This window comes from Leguminivora glycinivorella, chromosome 12, assembly GCF_023078275.1.
Source record: "Leguminivora glycinivorella isolate SPB_JAAS2020 chromosome 12, LegGlyc_1.1, whole genome shotgun sequence".
Lineage (NCBI taxonomy): Eukaryota > Metazoa > Arthropoda > Insecta > Lepidoptera > Tortricidae > Leguminivora > Leguminivora glycinivorella.
In genome coordinates, this window is record NC_062982.1 from 18,228,441 (window position 1) to 18,252,553 (window position 24,113).

Sequence of the window (24,113 nt, forward strand, 5' to 3'; positions counted from 1 at the left end):
ACATGCGTTTGTTTTTAATCTTGAATATTAATTGTAACGATAAAATAAGCATTAGTTAAATTCTAAGTTCCAAATACTATTGTAATTTTAAGGAAATTAAATTCTGCCCTAAATGTATAACTACCCTCAAACATTTTAGTTTTATTTAATCTATAGGTAGGAATAAGAATGTTTAATCATGTAGGTATATAAACTCGTAGATGTCAACTGTTGCTAGAAACTAAATAAGCATTAGTCCGGTTTCAGAGTTTTAGTTCCAGATTTACCGAATCGAATTTTCGTTGAAAGTCCGAAGCTAGCGGTCATTATTCAACATTTCTAGCATATACCGATCGGCACAGGTAAAACCTAGGTTATTCCGGTAAATCCCTTGTTTTACAGTACTATGGGCTTTTACACTAACATATAAATACCAAATTGCAGTAGGTATTCTAGCTTTAACAGCCACCGAACAAAGCAGGACGGGCAGACGGACAGAACAATAACGGACATGGCGGACTACAGAACCCTAAAAAGATACGGACATAGAAAGGATACATGCTGCAACCCAATTTAAGTATAAGTAAATAAAAATAGTTTTCCATCGTAATTTCTCGAAAACGTTCGTATTTTGCATGTCATGCTACAACATCATCAGTAGGTTAATTAGGTACTTAACATAATACATTATAGTAGTTCAATATAATCAGTATTCCTAATAAGTTGTAAGTTGGAATAACGATTTGTACTACATCTGTATCAACTCTTAAGACCTGATTTAGACGGCGTGCGAGCTCGCATGCGATTTTAGTTACATTGCGGGCTGCAATTACATACAATCCTGCACAGCCATCAAATACCGCAATGCGAGTTCTCGTCGTACCGTCTAAATGGGGCCTTATTCAGTTTTTTTTTTAAATGTAATGTTGTCAGATTTCACTTCGTATTGTAAGATGTTACTAATACTAGCCTAATTTGATAGTTCTAGGTCAACGGGAAGTACCCTATAAGTAAATTCGAATTCCATTAGGGCCCATTTAGACGGTACGAGAAATCGCATACGAGTTTTATTATACGTTGCGGTATTTGATGGCTATGCAATGTACTTAAGAGGATACGGTAGCGAAAATGCTAAAATGGAAAGGAGCCCCCCTTTCAACTTGGAAATTTTAGTTAAATATACAAGTGTTATTAACTAGATTTATCGAAAAAAAATTGTCCATTAAGAACAACTCAGTCAAAAGATATTTCAAAAAAATCTTTAAAATCGAGGTTCCGCTCTCGACTCTTTCCTCCTTCAAAACTTGGAGAATTGACCCCTACCGTATCGTCTTAACAGTTCGCACGCCGTCTGAGTGCGTCTTCACATTATCCGATCCGATATCGGATGTCGGAAGGATTTCAAAGATGTGCGTTCCCATTGAGGGTCCACGTTAGAATTTCGAGCTTTTGAACGTGTCAGTCTTTAGTAAAAGTTCTCAAACGATTGTAAATTCTACCAATAATTTGTAAAAGTACGCGCTCAAAAGTTACATTCGGTTAAAGGTGGACCCTCAGTCGTGCATGTCAGGTATCCATATTTCATAATCCACTTCAAATTTACAACTTCTGTAAATGACTATTACTCTTAATAAAAGATTTGTAAAACTAATTTCATTAATTGTGAGTCCTTTCTGCTAACTCAATAAGAAAAAATGGCATGCAGAATGTGGTCCCTCAATCGATCGCGATAAGTTCACAGTAAGAGAGAACAATAGTATTATTTAAAATATAGGTTTGACTGAGAGTTAGTAAAAGTACTCGAATCATTGCAAATTCAAGCTTTAGTTTGTAAAAGTTGCCATTCAAAAGTTTCAATCGATTAAAGGTGGTCCCTCAATTGAAACATTTGGTTGTTAAATAGGCAATTGCTATAGTCTACTCGTTAGTAAAAAATATTTACTAACTATTTCTCCATCGATCAGTAAAGACAAATGTACCGTTTTACTTAAAATAATAATCAAACGCCTGCGAAGAAATACTAAAAACACATTAGGAATTTGTTAGATAATGAAATAATAGTAGCCGGATACACCTACTCAGCCTGTAAGTCCTTCTTTCCCGTAATGACGTAATGTACGATTATTTAATTACATACATACATACATACATACAATCACGCCTGTATCCCATAAAGGGGTGGGCAGAGCACATGAACTACTCAAGTTTCAGTGCCACTCTTGGCAAAAAGAGGTTGAAAGAAAACTAAAATTGTGACATTAAATTGTGATTATTTAATTATCCATCAAAATTCTAATGTGTGGTCATCTAACCCGTAGTATTTCTCCGCCGGCATTTGATTATTATTTTAAGTAAAAAAGTAAAATAGTACATTTGTTTTTACTGATCAATGAGCAACAGTTAGTAAATATTTTTTACTAACGAGTAGACTATAGCAATTGTCTATTTAACGACCAATTGTTACGTAAATTGATTTATTTTTATGACAAACGTTTCAATTGAGGGACCACCTTTAATCAATCGAAACTTTTGAACGGCGTCTTTTACAAACTAAAGCTTGATTTTACAATGATTCGAGTACTATTACTAACTCTCAGTCACACCTATATTTTAAATAATACTATTGTTCTCTCTTAATGTGAACTTATCGCGATCGATTGAGGGACCACATTCTGCATGCCATTTTTAGGGTTCCGTAGTCAACTAGGAACCCTTATAGTTTCGCCATGTCTGTCTGTCCGTCCGTCCGTCCGTCCGTCCGTCCGTCCGTCCGTCCGTCCGTCCGTCCGTCCGTCCGTCCGTCCGTCCGTCCGTCCGTCCGCGGATAATCTCAGTAACCGTTAGCACTAGAAAGCTGAAATTTGGTACCAATATGTATATCAATCACGCCAACAAAGTGCAAAAATAAAAAATGGAAAAAAATGTTTTATTAGGGTACCCCCCCTACATGTAAAGTGGGGGCTGATTTTTTTTTTTTCATTCTAACCCCAACTTGTGATATATCGTTGGATAGGTATTTAAAAATGAATAAGGGTTTTCTGAGATCGTTTTTTGATATTATTAATATTTTCGGAAATAATCGCTCCTAAAGGAAAAAAAAGTGCGTCCCCCCCTCTAACTTTTGAACCATATGTTTAAAAAATATGAAAAAAATCACAAATGTAGAACTTTATAAAGACTTTCTAGGAAAATTATTTTGAACTTGATAGGTTCAGTAGTTTTTGAGAAAAATACGGAAAACTACGGAACCCTACACTGAGCGTGGCCCGACACGCTCTTGGCCGGTTTTTTTCGTATTGAGTAAGCAGAAAGGAGTCACAATTAATGAAATTAGTTTTACATATCTTTTACTAAGAGTAGTCATTTTACAGAAGTTGTAAATTTGAAGTGGATTATGAAATATGGATACCTGACATGCACGACTGAGGGTCCAACTTTAACCGAATGTAACTTTTGAGTGCCTACTTTTACAAATTATTGGTGGAATTTACAATCGTTTGAGAACTTTTACTAAAGACTGACACAATCAAAAGCTCGAAATTCTAACGTGGACCCTCAATGGGAACGCACATATTTCAAAGGCAAAAATCAAAGATGGCGGCTTAAATGTATGGGATATCGGTCCTACATCCGATATCGGATCGGATAATGTGAAAACGCACTAAAGACCTATGTGGTTGGAAGGTCAGATGGCAGTCGCTTTCGTAAAGATAGTCCCTACGCCAAATCTTGAGATTAAGTAGTTGTCAAAGCCTGGGGTCCAGGACGTAGTATCTTCTTAGTAGTTTAATTGTGGGTCCAGGCTGATAGTAGTGCTTTGCTGGCTAACACTTTTCATAATACACAAATATTGAGTATTAGCAACGGAGAGGAAACCGAATAGTAAGGCCAAAACCACAATTCGGGCACCTCCAAAAACGATTTTTGGAGATGTCCCATTTCTGATGCACTCTAATAGAGGGGATCAAAAATCATTAAAAATAATGAAACGAAATAAGAAATAGGTTTCGTAAAGATTATTTTTAGCGAAATATTACTTGCTAAATATAAGCATGGGTATTATAAGCATATGAATACAGCGTTTTATTCGTCATATAATTAACGGGTAATTAATTACTCAACAAGACTCTCCATATAACATACATACATACATACATACAATCACGCCTGTATCCCATGAAGGGGTAGGCAGAGCACATGAAACTACTCAAGTTTCAGTGCCACTCTTAGCAAATAAGGGGTTGACAGAAAACGAAAATGTGACATTGCAGTGACAGGTTGCCAGCCTCTCGCCTACACTTCAATTTAACCCATATCCCACAGTCGCCTTCTACGACACCCACGGGAAGAAAGGGGGTGGTGAAATTCTTAACCCGTCGTCTCCATATAACAACATTAGTTAAACTATATACTGTTGCCAGTTTTAGTCTAGTTAGGTATTTCGATCTGGAAAAGGTGCCTAATCAATCGGCATGCGTCCTACATTTAGGGATAATAAATTTATGACAAAGCACTACTCGTAGTTTTTGCTTGCCGCGGTTATTTATTGCAAACTGCAAAGTAGTGAGAAACTGTAAAAATACGTAGATGTATCGATAGATGGCGCTGATATCAATAAAAACGAATATGCAAACAAGCGTCTATTTATTTTTCCAACTGGCAATGTTTTGGACAAATTATTAAACTTTATTATTTATTTATTATATTTTATTTATTATAATCGATTTGGCTATGAATATTTGTTTGCATAAATAGCACATACATTAAACTGAAACGTGTCACGAGTTTACATTAAATAGGTCAAGGACAAGAAATCGAAAGGTATTCAAGTAACAAGCGCAGACTGTTCCTGTGGTAAATAACATTCAATAAACATTTTCAAAACGTTATCCCAGTGTACTAAATGACCAAAATAGACGGAAAATAACGTAATGCATTCATGAATGTTTGTTTTCAAGCTTTCTGATTATTTGACGCTGGTAACATTTTGAAGCTTATTTTGGGTCACTGCGTCGCTTCCAACTTGTACTTCATTTGGATTTTTGTAGAGGTGCCTTTCTCTAAACTTGCAACATAGCATAGTGTATCTACTCTAAAGTAGGTGTTTTCATTCAAGAAAGCTGGCGGGTGTGCAAATGTGCTGAACTGTAATCGTAGCATTGTTAAAACACTTCAAAATTATCTAAAACAGTGTTAAAACTTCATACAACAGTTAATGAAATAGTCAAGGTAAGCGTTTAGATCTCCGATGTAGCGTTACGACCGCGATAAGCATTGCTCGCTACGAGTTTTCATCTTGAAAATTTCCACTCGTGAACTTTCGAAGTAAAGTTTCTCAGAAGTTTCTTTGTTGACTTCAAACTTTGTGGAAGTTCAGCGTGTCGCGGCCCCGTGTTGAACTTGAATCTGTTATATGTGTCATGAAAACTTTGTCCAGAAAATAGTAAAACTTAGAATTTTCGTCGCCATTTTATTTTTTGTCGCGCTGGAAAAGCGGCCATTTTCTTTGTGTCGAGAGTGCCGCGTCGCTTAGGGCCGACTCGTATGTGGTCCCTAAAGTTAAAGTTGGGTTGTGATATCATTTTATGAGGTGAATTGGTGAGACGATTGCCGTTTGCGCGTGATAATCGCGACTGATAAATCGTTGTTTGTTGTGATCGGGAGAAGTTTCTGAGTGGCCTAATTATTGCGTGGTGTATAAATTGTGTTGATGAAGGAATGTTTTGATGTAGAACCGTGGGCGCGGCGAGTGGCTCGACGACTGCAGCATGGACGACGACCAGCAGTTCTGTCTACGCTGGAACAATCACCAGTCCACGCTGGTGTCCGTGTTCGACACACTCCTAGAGAAAGGCATTCACGTGGACTGTACCCTCGCGGCCGAGGGCCAGACGCTAAAGGCGCACAAAGTCGTCCTGTCGGCGTGCAGTCCCTATTTCGAGGTTGGTAATTTGTTAACGCGCTCACGTAATGTAGGTCAATTGCTATCGTGTTTAACTTACAAGGCAACACAGTTTTGCTCTAATAAACAGTCCAGTTGTTTCGTTCTAGCTTTCATGCCTTAGCAATTGACTTAGATTAATACACAGATGAGTTGGCAACAGAAAGTTGTTGCAAACTACTTTTCCAAAGTACCCATTTATTGGCTCACATTACCCAATGACGCTCATTAACTGTGATTTGCTAAATTGCATCAATGACGTCTAGATTTAAATTAGTAACTTAAACAAAAGAACATTAAATTTGGAATGCATTCTACTATTCAACTTCAAACATAGGCTTTTAAGACAATGCAATTTTACAATAGCTTCAAAATGAATGTTTACCTGCACACAACAAACAACACAATGTTTTTGTTACAGAATGTACTATCACAGCAATATGACAAGCATCCAATAATCATCTTGAAAGATGTGAAATATGCAGAGTTACGAGCCATGATGGACTATATGTACCGAGGAGAGGTGAACATCTCGCAGGACCAGTTGGCAGCCTTGCTGAAGGCTGCCGAGTCCCTGCAGATCAAGGGCCTCTCTGACAACAAGCCGTCCAGGCCACCGTCGCGCCCTGCACAGGTCGCCCCAGCACACCCGCCTCGTGCTCCGTCTCCACCACCACAGGTTTGTTTCATTTTATTTGTCTTTTGTGCTTTATTTATGTTTACACATTGTCATATATTAAAAACACATAAGTTACATAAGGTGATACAAAAACACTGTCTCAGAACTATTCCATGTTGGCTCCAGCATATCTTAACTTACCGATTACTTAATATTAAAGGTACAGATCTGACTTCACAACACAGCAACCATAATATGGACCACAAAATAAGAAATATCAACTGGTTTTATTTTACATAATGCATAGTGTAACAAGAGAAAACCCACATCATTATATTCTTAGTACAAAATATTTTTTATGGTGATATTCTAACTACCCTTATTGATAAATATCAAAAAGAGACAAGTAACACATTACAAATGAAAAATAACATTTTCAGTACAGATGGTGTTTTTTTACGCAGTAATGCGAGAAGTGGTTCATACCTTGTCAGGTCGAAACTTCGGAGTACCATCTGTACTGAAAAACGTCGTACGACACACGTGCGAAAAGGAAATTCGTAACTTGTGTTGATTTAAAACACTCCCTTTGGTTGTGTTTTAATTTATCGCCACTCGTTTCAAACTTCCTTTTTTACGCACTTGTATCTTAATGTACTATTTTAGTGCCAGCTTTACTAATGACATATGTATAGTTTTAAAGTAAAAATACTTTTCATTTCATCATTCATCGTGTTTCTCATATTATAGTTATAATGACCATTATAAATTAAGAACAATATTTAAGTCTAATCCTACCTACCATCACCACATCCTGTCCATATTCATCCTGTAAATGAATGCTAAGTATAGGTATTTATCTACATAAATTAAACCTAGCTTTCCACAAGGTTTTTTTCCTGTGTCACATATAGAATTACTGTATGTATGTTTAAAACTTGTGATATGTCTACGAAAGGTATTAATTCATGAGACTACAAACATATGAATGGCCTTTCCATTATAAAAGCAAACAATTTCTTGTTTAGGTCCGAGACGGTAGCATAGACAGTCGCGAAGGGTCCATAAGCCCAACCCGTCGCAGGAAGAAAGCGCGCCGCATGTCCGTAGAAATCCCCCCAGTTGTACAACAGCCTGCAGAAATCCATGGGAACGGGGAAGAGCCCCCTTGCAAGGAGGAGAACGCTAGAGATGGTGTTGAGGATCTCACGCTGGACGAGGAGGCCGAAGAGCCACCGGCCGTGGCACATAACGACGTCGTACGCAGTTAGTATTTCTTTTATTATAAGATGTCTTGTTTGTAATTGTTATAATAACTCAATTAATTACTGGTTAACTAAGTTGCTATCCCACTAGTTAAAAAACTGTTATGATTCACAATGAGGACTCGTGGGTTAGTGGCTCTGTGCGCTGTAAGTAGAAACCAAATTTCGCATGAATCGGTTTAGAAATACTTCTTACAAGAGCATTCCATGGGCTGTTCCGTACTCGCTCATCGGGGATCATTTTTCTGTACATAATTTGGGAAAAATCCTCTAACACCAGTCAATTTTCAGAAAATTCTCGTTTGTATAACAACTGTAAACTCCTAGAATGCTCCTCTGTTGAACATTCTGACACTCAGACACACTTCATGAAAGCACTCTTGCCCAAATTGATCAAATCATTCTTTTTTTTTTTCGATCTGTTTGATCGTTTCATCAGTTGTTTAGGTAAGGTTAGATGAACAAACTAGAACAACCCTCAACCCTTTAGTCCCTTATAAGTCTTGTTGTCGACCTGTGCCTTTGCTCTATGATGGTATTAAAGGTTAGTGCTAGAAAACTGTAGTTTAGCACGGATATTCAAATTCGTTATGTAAACAAATCATCATAAGTCAATTTATACAAACAAGTGCATGGCCAGAGATTAATTTTTATTCAGGATATACATAAAATATCATTTTACTATTATACTGAATAAATAAAAGAAACATGCAATATAGTGGTGACTGGTGACTCGCTATGCCTTTTAACTAGGGCTGCCATCCGTCCGGGTTTCCCCGGATTTGTCCTAGTTTGGAGGCCGTCCGGGGCCGTCCGGGCGGGGTGTCAAGAAGTGTCCGGGGAAAACCCGGACACTTTTCATGTTAATACTTAAATCATTTCTTCGGACTCGTCCGGGGAAAAAATGGGATTTACGCCAAATGTCCGGGTTTTTTAAATCTTGGTCCGGATTTGGCGAAATTCGAGATGGCAGCCCTACTTTTAACATCACTTTGCTGTAACCAGTTGCTGGTAGCAAAGTAGGCCTTTACCAGTTGGTGTGGTGAAAAAACATTTTAACGTCAAAGTGTCGCTACAAAAAACTGTAACACGTATGTTGCAGTGCTATTTACAGAAACGTGTAAAACAACGGCCTACTCATATTTACATTATTAAGTGGTATATACTACTTGAATAGAAGTTAGTTCATTCAAGGTCATATGTGTTTACATCATTCAAGTTATTGGTGGTAATTGACTACCAGCCAAATGTTATGAATTACGATTGGTTTATGTTGTTGCTACAATTTCTAGTCTGAATCTTTATTACCAAGGAACACATGTGTTGTTAAATTTTAATTATAACTGGTTTTTCAATGTGTTAAAAGTCCCTTAAAATACCAAAAAATAATGATACATCATTTTAATCATCTCTGGTTAATTATTTGTCTTTAATAAGAAAAGCAAAGGTTATTTACACACATACTTAAGGGACCTTGTCATATTTTTGTAATCCCCATCATTTATTACTACTGCCCATAACAATTGCTATTTCAAGCAAGGGCAAGCAGACAATGTTAAAAGATCATAACTTAGAACATACATATTCTATTATCATTCAAATCCGTCACAGCTGCGTGTTTTAAGTTAAACATGCACATATTTGAGTACAATTTATAATGGCTTACAAATGCAAAAAAAGAAACTGACAACAAATGTTTACATATGTTACTTTCAATAGATTTGCTGATGACTGATGTTTTACAAGAGAGTTTCTACACAACCTGAATTAAATATTGCGTTTCTAATTATACCCTGAAACAATCTGATGCACTAGAACTTAGAACCAATAGATAAAGTTATTGATTGAAGCCTGCAGTCATTGACATACACTTGTAGTGTCTGATTCAAGAACGCTCTATACAGTCTGTTTCGTTAGCTATGGCAGGGCTGGCAGCCACGAATACTATGATGATCAAATAAGTAAAAAATTCGTTTTCTTTCTGCCATATTCCCATTTTCAATTGGAGTTGGGCCTCCTTGTACGTAGGCGTTAGGACCGTCTGTCCTGGGATGTCGTTGGGGAGATGTTCAGGGCTTTTAGATCCGATAAAAAATTATACCGTAATTTTTTTATAATTAGTTATATCATAATATGAGGAGTGTCTTTTCAAAAGGGCTTATTTCCACTTTGTACTTTTTTTGGGAAATCGAGAAAAACATAATTCAACGGTATTGATTTTGAAATTAATATTTAATTTGCAAAATAATATTGTAAGTTGACGTTAATGCTATGATTACACCAAACGTAACATGTGTACCTAAATAAATATGTAATTAATTACCATATGTTTTTGAGAATTAAGCACTTTTGATGCGAACTTTTGGGAATTAAGCCCTTTTGTTGTGGCCTTGTAGCGTAAATGTTATTTAAAAAAAATTTTATTTTATTTTTGGATTTTGTATTATAGTCATACTAGTTATGAAAAAAAAGCTGCACTTTTAGATGGAAGCAAGCCGCTTTGCATGGTGATAGTAGACGTCTTAGTAAACGATGTTTTCCGAGGATATCGAAATTTCATCCCTTAGGAAGCCGAGCGTAGCGAGGTGTTTTATGAAAATGAAAAAAAATTCTATTTTTTTATTGTATCGTCCGATTTTGACAAAACGTATCTCAAATGAAAGGTATTGCTTTATGTAATTTAAAAAAAAATTAAAAAAAAAATTATTATAAAAAAAGTAAATTTACGTCTCACATTGAATAACTTCAAAGAATGACAGACAAAATGTACAATGTCGATATATGAGTTTTTTTAAATTAAAGACAGATAAATTCATAGTTGAAAACTAAAGACCGCATCGAAATCGGATTAGCATTTTTTAAGTTACAAGTTGCCAAAGTTGGGAAAATTTGCTTTATATGGCCACTTTGAAATTCCTTTGCGAGAAAGTCAGAAATAATATATTTTTCTTACACAGAAAAGTACATAGTGACAGTACAACTCAAAATAAAATAAAAAATTCCGAGGATATCATAATTTCATCCCTTAGGACGACGAGTGTAGCGAGGTCTGTTACGAAAACCGAAAAAAAAATTTCAAAACATATTTCAATTGAAAGGTATTGCTTTATATGTAACTTAAAAAAAATATTGAAAAAAAATGTAAGAGATTAAAAAAAAAACTTAAATTTTCGTATCACACTGAATAACTGCAAAAAACGGTAGACACGATGTATAATATCGATATATGAATTTTTGAAATTAAAGACAAATAGATTCATGATTATAAACTAAAAACCGAATCGAAATCGGATCAGTAGTTTTTAAGATACGAGTTGTCAAAGTTGGCTTAGTTTGTTTATATGGTCGCTTATAAATTCCTTAGCTAGAAAGTCAGAAACATTATATTTTTCTTACAGTTATAAGTATGCATTGGTAATATACATCATATTAAACGACTAGCTTTTACCCGCGGCTTCGCCCGCGTAATAAAAGTATTCATTAAGATTTTCATTTGGATCCGTAGGGACCGTAGGTTTCTCTGTAGGTATATTTATCTGCGATTATTTCGATTGCACATAATACTTTTGCTTGCAATGATTGTAGAAATATTACACATCGACCACAGCGTAGGTAATTCTATATACGCTGGGGAAACCTTTATAAACATGAACATAGCCCGTATTTCGACACTATGATCGGTGGGTAAAAAGTACTTTTTTCTATTACCCCTTACAATTTTTTACATTTTGCTTATACTTATCGCAAACGTAATCTTCAAGCAAGCAAACAACGATCGTCTTAGAGCACATTGATTGTAAGAGACCGCCGACCGATTATCCGTATCCCGCTAACGATACCCATATTATCCGTATCCGTATCCGTATCGCTATCGCTATCCCTATCGCTATCCCTATCGCTTTCCCTATCGCTATCCCTATCCCTATCCCCTATCAAGATGTTTAATGATATAACACTTTAAGTTCTCGCGCTTTGTACACATATTTAAAGTCACATACAGGTCGAACGCGATTAATTAACATTATTTTTACCTTTTTTCCCAACGTTTCGGCCAGGTTGCACTGGCCGTGGTCGCGGAAGACTGACGTCCCAGCAAAATGTCACCGGAGATGTAAACAACACAAAACTACCCGATATTAATTTATATAAATGTTCGGGGTAGACAAATAAATATAATCTACCCGCTTTTAGTTAATGTTTATTTCCCACCATGTTTATTTTAAAGGTAAAAATAATGTTAATTAATCGCGTTCGACCTGTATGTGACTTTAAATATATGTTTAATGATTTCTTATCAAGTGCTAAAATATAAAGTTTCATGGTTTTATCATTTAAAATTAAGAAATCCCATACAAACTTTCAACCTCTTTTTCAACCCCTTCATCCCTTTTTTTCGAAATAAAAAGTAGCCTATGTTCTGTCTCAGGGTCTAAAGATTGTCTGTTCCAAATTTCATCAAAATCGGTTGCGTGGTTTAAGCGGGAAAGCGTAACAGACAGACAGACAGACAGACAGAGTTACTTTCGCATTTATAATATTAGTATGGATGGATTATTTCCAAGGATATAAAAATTTCATCCCTTAGAAACCCTTAGAAAGACGATCCAATAAAAAAAACTGTTTTTGTTTTGTTTTTCGTAACAGACCTCGCTACGCTCGGCTTGCTAAGAGACTAAATTTTTATATCCTCGTAAAAAATTGTTTATGATGTCTGTTATGATGTTTGAGATGTCTATTACCGATGCATACTTCTAACTGTAAGAAAAATATAATGTTTCTGACTTTCTAGCTAAGGAATTTATAAGGGACCATATAAACAAACTAAGCCAACTTTTACAACTCGTATCTTAAAAACTACTGATCCGATTTCGATTCGGTTTTTAATTTATAATCATGAATCTATTTGTCTTTAATTTTAAAAATTCATATATCGATATTATACATCGTGTCTACCGTTTTTTGCAGTTATTCAGTGTGATACGAAAATTTAAGTTTTTTTTTTATCTTACATTTTTTTTCCTAATTTTTTTTCAATATTTTTTTTTTAAGTTACATAAATCAATAGCTTTCAATTGAAATATGTTTTGTCAAAATCGGACGACGTACAAAAAAAAATTAGATTTTTTTTTCGGTTTTCGTAATAGACCTCGCTACGCTCGTCGTCCTAAGGGATGAAATTATGATATCCTCGGAATTTTTTATTTTATTTTGAGTTGTACTGTCACTATGTACTTTTCTGTGTAAGAAAAATATATTATTTCTGACTTTCTGGCAAAGGAATTTCAAAGTGGCCAAATAAAGCAAATTTTCCCAACTTTGGCAACTTGTATCTTAAAAAATGCTAATCCGATTTCGATGCGGTCTTTAGCTTTCAACTATGAATTTATCTGTATTTGATTTAAAAAAAACTCATATATCGACATTGTACATTTTGTCTGTCATTCTTTGAAGTTATTCAGTGCGAGACGTAAATTTACTTTTTTTAATTTTTTTCTTAATTTTTTTATAATAATTTTTGTTTCAATTTTTTTTTAAATTACATAAAGCGATACCTTTCATTTGAGATACGTTTTGTCAAAATCGGACGATACAATAAAAAGATAGAATTTTTTTTATTTTCATAAAACACCTCGCTACGCTCGGTTTCCTAAGGGATGACATTTCGATATCCTCGGAAAAAATCGTTTAATATGATGTCTACTATCACCATGCAAAGCGGCTTGCTTCCATCCAAAAGTGCAGCTTTTGGCTAAAAATTCTCCATAACAAGTATGACTATTAAGTTAGTTGATATCAATGTTGTTGTACTACATACATTGGTTTAACCACATAAATAATCATTACACATTTTTCAAAATGTGTTCTAAACTTTGATGTTACCCTTTTTTTTTAAAGATCAAGGCGAGACTTTTTGAGCTTTAATCTCAAAACAACACGTAATTTTCTATACTAAAAAGAACTGCATTCATAGTTAAAAAAAAAGAAAAAATGGAAATAAGCCCTTTTGAAAAGACACTCCTCATATATGAAGACGTCTGTAGCGTAGTCCAAACTGCCATTGCTGCCCAAACACATTGTATGTATGATTTTCTAAGTTGATGAGGACTGACTAGTACATTGATGTGGCAAAAAGATGTTCATAGAACTAATTATTCATACAAATTAAAGTAATTAGTAACATTATGCTTTGTCAAAGTACTATTAGTAAATTTATCTACAAAATTTTCTTATAATTACTATATCATATTTTATTTTCTTTCTAGATTTTCAATGGCATATGGAAAGATCTCAGGATGAAATCATGAATTCGAGTGACAGTGTTCGAGACTCGCAAGGTAAGCCCGCACATGACTCTGGCAACATTGCTGGTGACATACCGGCAACGTTGCACCAAAACACCTTGCGTAGTTTTATGCTTGAATACAAACCTCTATACTCTATTATGCTGACGCAGGGTGTTATTTGGACTTGAGTTTGGTATTCTGGGACAACGCACTTTATATTTGTAATTTGCTTAAGATTTTTTTTGCTGTATGAATGACTTAAAGTCCATTGTCCCAGACGTCTAAGGAACGGATGAAATGCGCAATGTCTTCCCATAATTTGATGAGATAAACAGTCATTGCTTAAATAATCTATTTATCTTGTTATATATAAAATATTATATTTCACGACGGCGGAAAGAGTGCTAGTGTTTTCACATGTGAAAATTCAACCATATATTAATTAGTATCTAATATTATTAGTATTATAAATTACTAATCTTATCACAATTTATATTTCTGTATCCATATCAATTTGAAAATATTTCAGTGCAACAGGTAAAGGTATTTTGGTAAAAGGTTTTTTTTACTGTAGCCTTTTTATAAAGGTGAGGTAATTGACAAGGTAAGTTGATCTTGTTTTACATTTGTTTCCACTTGAATGTGTATGACGTTATGTACTCGCTTTGTCGTGGGGTCGCCAGTAGATCACTGCATGCTTACTACTATTCATAGATATTGTATTATACTTTGCATATGTAATACCTAACTTTCAATAGTGCTAACCTTCTTTGTCCTAATGTGGAGTGAGCTCATTGGTAAGTAATTTTTCTCATATTTATTATACACGTATTTATTTTTAATATGAATTAGATTCATGATAAATGTGCACAAACACCTCACTTCACCCTCGATTGATTATATTCGGCTATTAAGAGCTAGCGGGTTTCGTGCGACTATCGCTCGGCGGTAGAAGTTTTATTTTGGCACAGATAGTGACACATACTATTACTATCGTTTATAGAAGATTGGATTGGATGTGCCTCGGAAGCGGCTGATGGAACAAGGTAAACTTTATTTACTTTAATTTGTAGTTTGATGGTAATGTGGCTTATTTATCTTATTTATTATTTCTTTATTTTTTGCATTCACATGTGATTTCACTGCAGATGTATTTTTTTATAGATTCATGTTTTAAATCATCAATCGATTTATAGGCGTTCTCATTTATTGTGCATGTTCTTTAGACGAAAAACATCATTGTCCGCAACTAGGCTAATCGTGAGATTATTGAAAGCATGTCGCGACGTAAAGAATCCGATGATATTGGATGCGCATTTCATTTTGTCATAAGGTACACAACGTTACATACATATTGATTTAAAAGTTAGACTAGTAGGCCAAAGTGTAGAATAGGCATCAGGAATTCTATTTCCCTGTCATATGCCAAGCTATTAACCTTCACACAAACATTAACCACTTGAAATATTCTTAATCCCAATTATCTATCCCTGTCTCAGTCTCATAGCAAATACATTTGTCATTAAAAAAGTACTAAACAGACACGCCAAACCTTGTACTAATATCTATCAACACACTTATGTTTCTATGCACATTCTTAACTGTGTTAATCTTTTTACTTATCAATATTTATTGCTTTTCATTCTTTGACCTTCCAGAAAGACCCATAAATCTCATTAACGACCTACATTACGCAAAAACCCCTTTCCCATTAACTCGAGGGTGTCTTAAGAGCTCAGAACTCGCGAAAGGAATAGGACTAGAAATTAAACAAGAACAAGCAACTTTAGAGAACTTGATCGTTAAGAAAACATACAAAAAAAGAGGAAGACCTTCAAAGAAGGAATCGCAACTATCGCAAGTGATGCCTCCTAAAAAGAGGGGAAGAAAACCAATACTTGCTGACAAAGATAGTCATTATTCTTGTTCTACTTGTAAAAAGCTATATAAGTATAGAAGAAATAAACTGAGGCACGAAAAGTATGAATGTGTAACAGGTCCTCAATTTGGCTGTGACAAATGTGGTAAAAAATACTCACAAAAGAAAACATTGACATGTCATATTGCTCATAAACATCCTAATTGGCTGCAAGAGTACCAAGAACTTGTTAATAAAATTAAGAAGGAAGAAAAACCGTGACATTTTGTGAATTTTACCTTTTGATACTTGTTTTTTAATTTTTTTTTTATTTACTGTTGATTTTTTTCTTTAAATGTTTAATTACGCATAGATATTTGCCATTTAGAAAAACTTATCTTTCAGTTAATTAGTAGTAGGTTTAAAGATATTTAGTTGCTATTAATTTAGAATAGAACTTGATCTCGAATGAACTGTCATGTTCCTAATAAATATTTACAACTGTTGATTAGTAATATAGGTGCTAGACACATTGTTCATAAACTACACAATACATTCCATTGATTTGTAGCAGTGTAGGTTTGCTATCATTGCAATATTTAGAAGTTTGTTATTTTGTTAAAATGTGAAACTTTGATACTGTTTCTTTACTTTCAATATATGGTTTTCTTTACGTCACATTTGTTTTTATTTACATTTGCTTTCATTAATTATTCTTATATTCGCAACTAAGCGAAAAACTGTATTTAGTTTTTCTCTTTCAGGACTGATAATGCCGAACAGAGTGGTGACTCGTAGTAAAAAAGTGGTGGAAGAGCCTCCGACCGCGACCACATTCGCAGTATTGAAGAACGTCACCTCTCCCAACTCGCTCATCATGCCCGAAGACACTAAAGAGAACAAGCGACAGCCGGCCAAACAAACTCCCAAACCGCCGCCGGCCACTCCTAAAGCTCCCAAATCCGAGCCCGAACCGAAAACTTCGAAAAAAGAGTCCCGCTACAACATCTTCCCGCGCAGCGACCCGCCCGCCAACTTACCTTGCGCGCAGTACAAGACCGAGGGCAACAAATACAAGTGCCCCAACTGCCAGCGCGTGTACAACGCGCGCAAGAACCTCGTGCGCCACATCACGCTGGAGTGCCGCCGCGAGCCGCAGTACAAGTGCCCGTACTGCACGTACAGCAAGCACCGGCGCAACGAGCTCAAGAAGCACCTCGAGCGCAAGCACCCCGAGCACCGGCCGGCGCGCTCGCCCAGCCCGCCGCGCCAGCCCGCGCCCGCGCCGCTCTCCGCGCCCATCCGCGTCGAGTGACGCTGACAACGAGAATATTCAGTGCTTTATACTAGTGCCTTAACTCTTCGATCTTCCCTAGATGATATTAAAACGTTAATTTTATATGAGCCTCGTATACATGTATTATTGATAATGATATTCGATATTTTTTAAATCTATTAAACGACTTACGGTAGCCGGGCCTTTCATTTCGTCGCCCGATCCTCTTATGGGAAGATAATCTCGAGATTGTGCATGTCTGCATGATTAGAAGCTTCGCCTTATTTCTAACAGAGATTATAATTTTTTTAATTTATTATTATAACGCATTTCTTTGGTTCCTTAATTTATTTTAGCCTCTGGTAGTATTAACAGTACGTAGTCGCGCTTTTGTTTTTATTTTGCAACATGTTAAACATATTGGATTTCAGAGTCGCACAAGGAGGGGCTGCCATCCGCCCTGCTGTCGCTGCTGTCGGCGCAGGCGCAGCCCGGGCTGGCGGCGCTAGTGCCAGCCTGCATCCAGGTCACCAACATCCTCAAGCCGCCCATCATGCCCAAGCATCCTCTCGACTCATTAGCCGCCATTCCTGACGACCTCAAAGCCCATCTGCTGCAACAGGCCTTTTTGCAAAACAACAATGCGCCGAAACGCGAAGAGCTGGATTCTGAGGAATACGACGATACGGACGACATAGTCCTACCTGAGGACACTGAGGCCTTCTACGATCATTCAGTACCGGGCGATGAGCACGAAGAGAACAAGACAGAGGTGAAATATTCGCGTCGCGACGGTAACAGCTCTGACGATGCGAGCCGTCAATTCGAGTGCCGACATTGCGGTAAGAAATACCGCTGGAAGTCGACACTGCGTCGTCATGAGAACGTAGAATGTGGTGGCAAAGCCCCGGCTCATCAGTGTCCTTACTGCTCCTACAAGGCCAAACAGAGAGGCAATCTTGGCGTTCACATTCGTAAACACCACAACAACGAGTGGTATATCTACGCCAGCAACAAAGTCAGGCGTAATAAAAAAACATCAATCTAGTTTAGACTTCATTCGACCAAAGTAGATACCTAACCAAATCGGTACTGCAATAATATTATTATTTATATTTTAACTTTTCGTTAAAAGAGTTTATATACACTGAGAATAGTTGTAATGTGCACATTCCCTAACGGCATTAGTGTTAATTTTGTTGTTTTTGTTAGAGTTTATGATCGTAGTTAAGACTGACCCAAGTATTTTATCGGGAGTACGGCCCCAGGTCGGATGTATATTAGAGTTAATGTCCGTTATTTCCAAAGCGATATATTTAATGAAAATATAGAATCTAGTAGTAAATATTTTGATATTAATCGGACTTGACATAAAGCAATAAATTTTCATACCATATGTAGCTCGAATTTTTCTAGTTTTATAATCAATCATTCCTTATAAGGAATATGTAATTCCAAATTTGTTAATTGTAGTGCAATGATATTAGAATGATTAGTTAATTAGGTAAAAATATATAAGGGTCCTCCCACATCTAGCCTGACGTCTTTTTCCATACAGTTGGCCCGACGCGACGCTCGCGGGACGCTAGATGTGGGGGGACCCTAATTGTTTTGTAGGTTATATTTTTCTTTCATCTTTATCTCACGGGTAAGAAACTTACTATAATTTTTGTTGATGGTCAAGTCTTACATCCATTATTAACCAAATCGTTGTTAGTCCTGTTTAATTTATTTCTTTTTGTTTTCCTAACTTAGACTTAAATTCGAGGGACCATTATTTATTACCTTGTCTTCCTATCTCTACACCGTTGTAGCAAACCCAAAGTTATATTAATTTAAATTGTTTATTTATTAGTGTAAGAATAATGTTAATAAAGCTGCTTTTGCAGTTCTTTATAGGAAAACAATAGATCTCTCAAGTGACTGTCTGAAGTGTTGAGTTTGTTGACGAGACGAGGCTATTCCACCGAGCAAATATATCAGAATACTGAGAATCTATTGCTTTTAACACGATTAAGTAATAAAAGCTCATCCATAATGTGCCTACAATGTTACCTGTAGTTATAATATTATAATACTTAATGGTGTTTTTGATATTGTTGTTATTCGGTAAACTGGGATAGAAAATGTGTTCAAAATTATGTAAATTGTTATCTTGATATTAACTGATATTTATTTGCAATAACCTATTCGAGTTTTGTTTAACATATTGACTGTTAATATTTTTTGTTAAACTAGGATAACAAAGCTATTTGACCAAAGTCAGTATTAGATTTAACGTGATGGTAAGAAATAAGAAGTTATTGTTGTAGAAACATTCAAGTCATATAACCGAGTATGCAAACTGTTCTGATTAAAATATGCAATATTCCCATCATATATTTATTACGCTCTTGGACACTGAATATATGTAGCATGAATTATTATTCAAAACGAATGGTACGTCGTTTAAATTGTTTGTTAATTTTATTGGAGAACTAGTTTAATTAGTGTGATTTTTATATGAATATTTTGGGGTTTATTTGGTAGAAACGTTTAATCAAATATAGTTATAATATATATGAACCACTTGTTTTCTTTTTGAAACGTTAGTTACCTGCCAACAAAACATGTTTTAATTAAGGGGTAATATACATTTTTAAATGTACGAAATGTTGGTAATGTTTATTGGTAAGTCTTGTCATGATATTTACATATAGTTGATTAACAGTGCATGTACTGCATGTTAAATGTGAACCCATCGCAGCTTATTTTTCACTTTGCATGTTCCAGTTTTTCCTGTTTTTCGTTCATACTAATATAATTAATAATTTCAGGTAGACAAGAAAACCCATGGGTCGGGAGACTACTTATAAGTAACAAACTTGTTAGAGTTGTGGCTAGAACCGTATCGGTCCAGTAACACCATTCCTTAGCATCGCGTGCCGATGATGCCGGTATATAGATATGCATAAAAATAAACGGAATTGAACGACGATACACCTTCATCGAACAATTTATTCATAAAAAATAAACGTTATGATTTCCTTTTTGTTTCTTTTTTTTACTTTTCCTTTGCAAAGCTTTCATCACAGCACTCGGTGGATACTCACAGTAGATATCTTCAATAGTTTATGTATCTTTTTTGTATTTATATATATTTTATTATGTATATAACATGTATACGTTGCTTGTAACTGTTTAACCACACGGGAATGTTGAATGTTGCGTGTCTGTGTGTTCGCGTGTGATCGTTTTATGACGTCTGTGGCGATTTCAGGAGCCGTGCCGGAGGACGTGTCTTTCACTAGGATCGGGGGGCTGTCTTGGGACCAGTGGTCGGCGCGGCTAGCGCTGCCGCTCGTGGCGTCCATGCGCGTGAGCGGACCGCAGCTGCCGCCGGCGCCGGGCGAGCCCAGCTTCACATGCCCCGACTGCGGCCGCGTCTACAAGCTCAAGTCCTCCCTCCGCAACCATCAGAAGTGGGAGTGCGGGAAGGAACCACAATTCCAATGTCCCTACTGCGTATATCGGGCCAAACAGAAGATGCATATCGCACGCCACATGGAGCGCATGCATCGGGAAGTCCACATGAAACCCGAGCAGTACATAAAGCAGGACAACGTCGACGCTTGCACATAGCGCGACCGGTATAGTCACTATCAAATACTCCATATTATAAGAATTTTGAAGCTGTATTGAGTTCATGTGCTCTGCCTACCCCTTTATGGGATACAGGCGTGATTATATGTATGTATGTATGTATTGATGGTGTTACAGTCTTTTTTTGATATTTTTTGACACATTTTTGTACAAGGACCAATTTTGATGTTAATATTTACAGTTATTTAATCGTGCGAAGTATATATTAGTCAAGACGTGAAAAGAATCGTATCAAAAATCCGAAGTTTTCCTGATTGTGATAATTGTGATGAAATCTATTTGTGATAGTGGCACGAGGCAGTCACGTTAGATGTAGACGTCAGCTAGGTCACAAATGGTGCCTATAATCGTTACCCACTAAATGCGACATCAACGAGTGATGACAATAAGATACCACAAACGACAAGTTACTCATAGTATTCACACTAGTTGCAGTATAATTGCAACAGTGTAAGAAACTGTTGCATTTACGAGTATACAATAAGATTAAGATGAAGTGATTTGTATAGTTACGCTTTTTACTATTTTATGTACAGCATTTATTATGTAAACTTATCATTCCTGTACTAGGGCGTAAGTTCCGTGATTTTGGAGCTTTGATGTTACATACTCTTTATTTAAAATTGTTACCAATTACAGTTACTATTATCAGCATTGCTAACAGATTTCGTACAAACAACTGTACAATTTAGAATTAAATGTTCAGTATCGTCAGATCTGAGGTGTACAACTTGCCACATTTTGTTAAGTATTTTGACAATAGTTTGAGATGCATAAAATCGTGATTGAGAGATGTGCGACTCGTATATTATATGAAATGATATTTTAGTTGTAATTAAAATGAAGCTATTACCGCTTAGTAAGCAAGCTCTAGTTCTCTGCCATAATGCATGTTCCATTATATTGTAATACTCACTTAAGTTAATTTTTCTATTATTTTTAGATCTCCTTACGTCTAATGCATTTATTTTATCTTAGTCTAGGAGTTTTTATATGTTAAAATTCTTATAGCCGTGTATCAGTTGAGTGGACAATTGACAAACTCGGTAGTTCCTGAAATTGTAAATATGTCTGTTAATTGATACGATCTTGTGATTTTATCTTTAATTATAAATATTCCTTTTGGGGCCAATCATGGTTGTTAGGTCAGACCTGCAATAGCTACAAGTGCCTTATGAAAATTGTTGATTTTAATCGTTGAAGCGGAAGACACTGCCATTAAAATTTCGTTAATCGTATCAATACCTAGTGCACAATCAAGTTTTTTTAAAGTTCAAATATTCTTCCACGTAGATTAAGTAAATATTTACACATTCATTACCATTTAGAAATTATTATAAGATAGTGTCGGTACCATGTTACAGAAGCTTATTAAAAATTGTGAACAAATGATCAAAACTGGTGATTTAGTAGTTTTAACATGGTACCATCGTAGGTTATTTCCGGAGTTACCATCATACAATCAAAATGTAAAGTTCACAGTACAACCATACGAAGCTTGTCAATATAAAACTAAGTGCCTTCAATTGTTAGTCATTAGGGTTTAAAACGTTCCAGTTTCTACACTAGTTCAAACACAGAAGCGTTAGTTTGACGAAAGTGATCCTCTTGAAGAATCTAACTTCATTGAAAAGTTCAGCATTTCTCATAACTGTGATATGTAATGTTTGCAGACAATTAATACGCGAACAAAACTGAGCGATGACAAACTAGTAAAACTAATGTATTCCTAATTATTGGTAAGATCATGATCCTAGTGACGTATTTACCCCTATTTCACATAAGCGTTTATTCAGTGCTGGTTAAAAGTGTTAGAAAGACACATATTATGTACCTTCTCACTGACAGATTTTCTGTATTACTATGACTTAACGCGCGTAAAAAAAAACGCGTGTGTGAAATTAGGGTTTTTGCTAATGAACAAATCTAGATACTGCCTATAGAATATTGCTAGGTGATAAAACCAAGTGTAATCTGTTGATAAAGTTACAGTGATTAAATGCATTTGATTGTATTTGTATAACCATTTTGTATTTTAATAAAGTTGCTATACTTGATTCTTTGGTTTCACTTGCTAATGCCAAATTTGGGATTTATGGATTGGGGCGACTTGTGTGGGATATAAAACTAACAAACACTAACATTGCATGATAAATAAGTGATAAAACTTACATTTTTAGGTATTTTGAAATATTGTAACGGTGATCAGTCTGATTTATTATTCAGCGGGTAGTTTTTCACAATTTTACCTACTCGTCAACTATTGCTCTCAAGATAAATTATTATACAAGCTATGCCATTATTTAAATCAGACGGGTCCTTGCTAATCATATAGGTACTGTGAAAACGGATTAATATTAAGAATATGAATTAAATGGTCGTATGTATGATATAAGGAGGTAGATATAGATATACCTGTAGACAAAGCAAATTAATGGGAGACATGGTGCATTATCCTACGCTTGGCGGCACATATTATTCTTAAAGGTGGCTTGGCTTTATAGTAACGGTGGTAGCTTAAGTATCTGCACGTTTTATTTTGATTTGCGTTTTATTTCAGTTGCACAGTTGTACACTCCTTATATATTGGGTTATGGTTCTTCGGGTTTGAGCGGCGGTAAGGCTGGATGGACGCTATACGAATGTGTGGACTGCGGGAACAAGTATAAGCACAAAGGTTCTCTCCAACGGCACATTAAATATGAGTGCCGAAAACAGCCCAGTTTTAAGTGCCCTTACTGTGTGTATCGGGCCTATCAGAAACACAACCTGTTATTGCACGAACGTCATCTACATAAAGATTTGCCGGAGAAGGTGGATTTCGTATCGGAATGACACACCAGTGCGTTAATGTCAGTAATTCTTAATTTATTGTAGCGACTAACATTGGGTTTAAGTCTGAAATATAAAACTAACCAACTTGGAGAATAGATAAAATATTATTGAATATAACTTTAGTCAACAGTAGTAATGTTAGATTAACACCCCTATATGACTACTAAATTCAATTTTTCTAACTTCCGGTCGGTATCACTACCATTCTGTAGATATAAGTCTGTCAAACCATTTCCGTCACTGGAAAACAGCGGCAAATTAGAAAATGTAAGGGCGAACGTATTGTATTAGGTATATCGCCCCATAATAATAAGAAAATATCACGCCTTTTTCTCTAGTGACAAATTTGTTTGACTTTTTGCACGTTTTAAGCTTGACAGCTTCAATTCCTAGAATGCAGTAGTTTTAGTGTAA

General features: G+C 35.8%; 1 protein-coding gene across 5 annotated transcripts; it reads left to right on the forward strand.

Moving 5' to 3' along the window:
• Window positions 1-5,001: 5,001 nt before the first annotated feature.
• LOC125232122 (longitudinals lacking protein, isoforms A/B/D/L-like) lies at window positions 5,002-20,891 on the forward strand. 5 transcript variants are annotated; one of them, XM_048137743.1, is made up of 6 exons: window positions 5,002-5,208; window positions 5,712-5,921; window positions 6,342-6,599; window positions 7,568-7,805; window positions 14,068-14,139; window positions 15,747-16,624. In XM_048137743.1, the coding sequence occupies exons 2-6, from the start codon at window positions 5,748-5,750 to the stop codon at window positions 16,226-16,228; spliced, it is 1,224 nt and encodes a 407-aa protein (XP_047993700.1). In that variant the 5' UTR covers window positions 5,002-5,208; window positions 5,712-5,747; the 3' UTR covers window positions 16,229-16,624. The 5 variants fall into 5 exon arrangements, with proteins under 5 accessions (XP_047993700.1, XP_047993697.1, XP_047993701.1 ...); XM_048137740.1 differs by lacking the exon at window positions 15,747-16,624 and adding an exon at window positions 17,654-19,787 and having other exon boundaries at window positions 5,003-5,208; XM_048137744.1 differs by lacking the exon at window positions 15,747-16,624 and adding an exon at window positions 20,482-20,891 and having other exon boundaries at window positions 5,004-5,208.
• Window positions 20,892-24,113: the final 3,222 nt, after the last annotated feature.

Excerpts from the sequence above, each read along its gene's own strand:
- LOC125232122 (XM_048137740.1), top strand. The coding sequence starts at position 5,748 with ATGGACGACGACCAGCAGTTCTGTCTACGCTGGAACAATCACCAGTCC. Across the intron at positions 6,600-7,567 it reads CTCCGTCTCCACCACCACAG|GTCCGAGACGGTAGCATAGA; the intron begins GTTTGTTTCATT and ends TTTCTTGTTTAG. Across the intron at positions 7,806-14,067 it reads ACATAACGACGTCGTACGCA|ATTTTCAATGGCATATGGAA; the intron begins GTTAGTATTTCT and ends TTTTCTTTCTAG.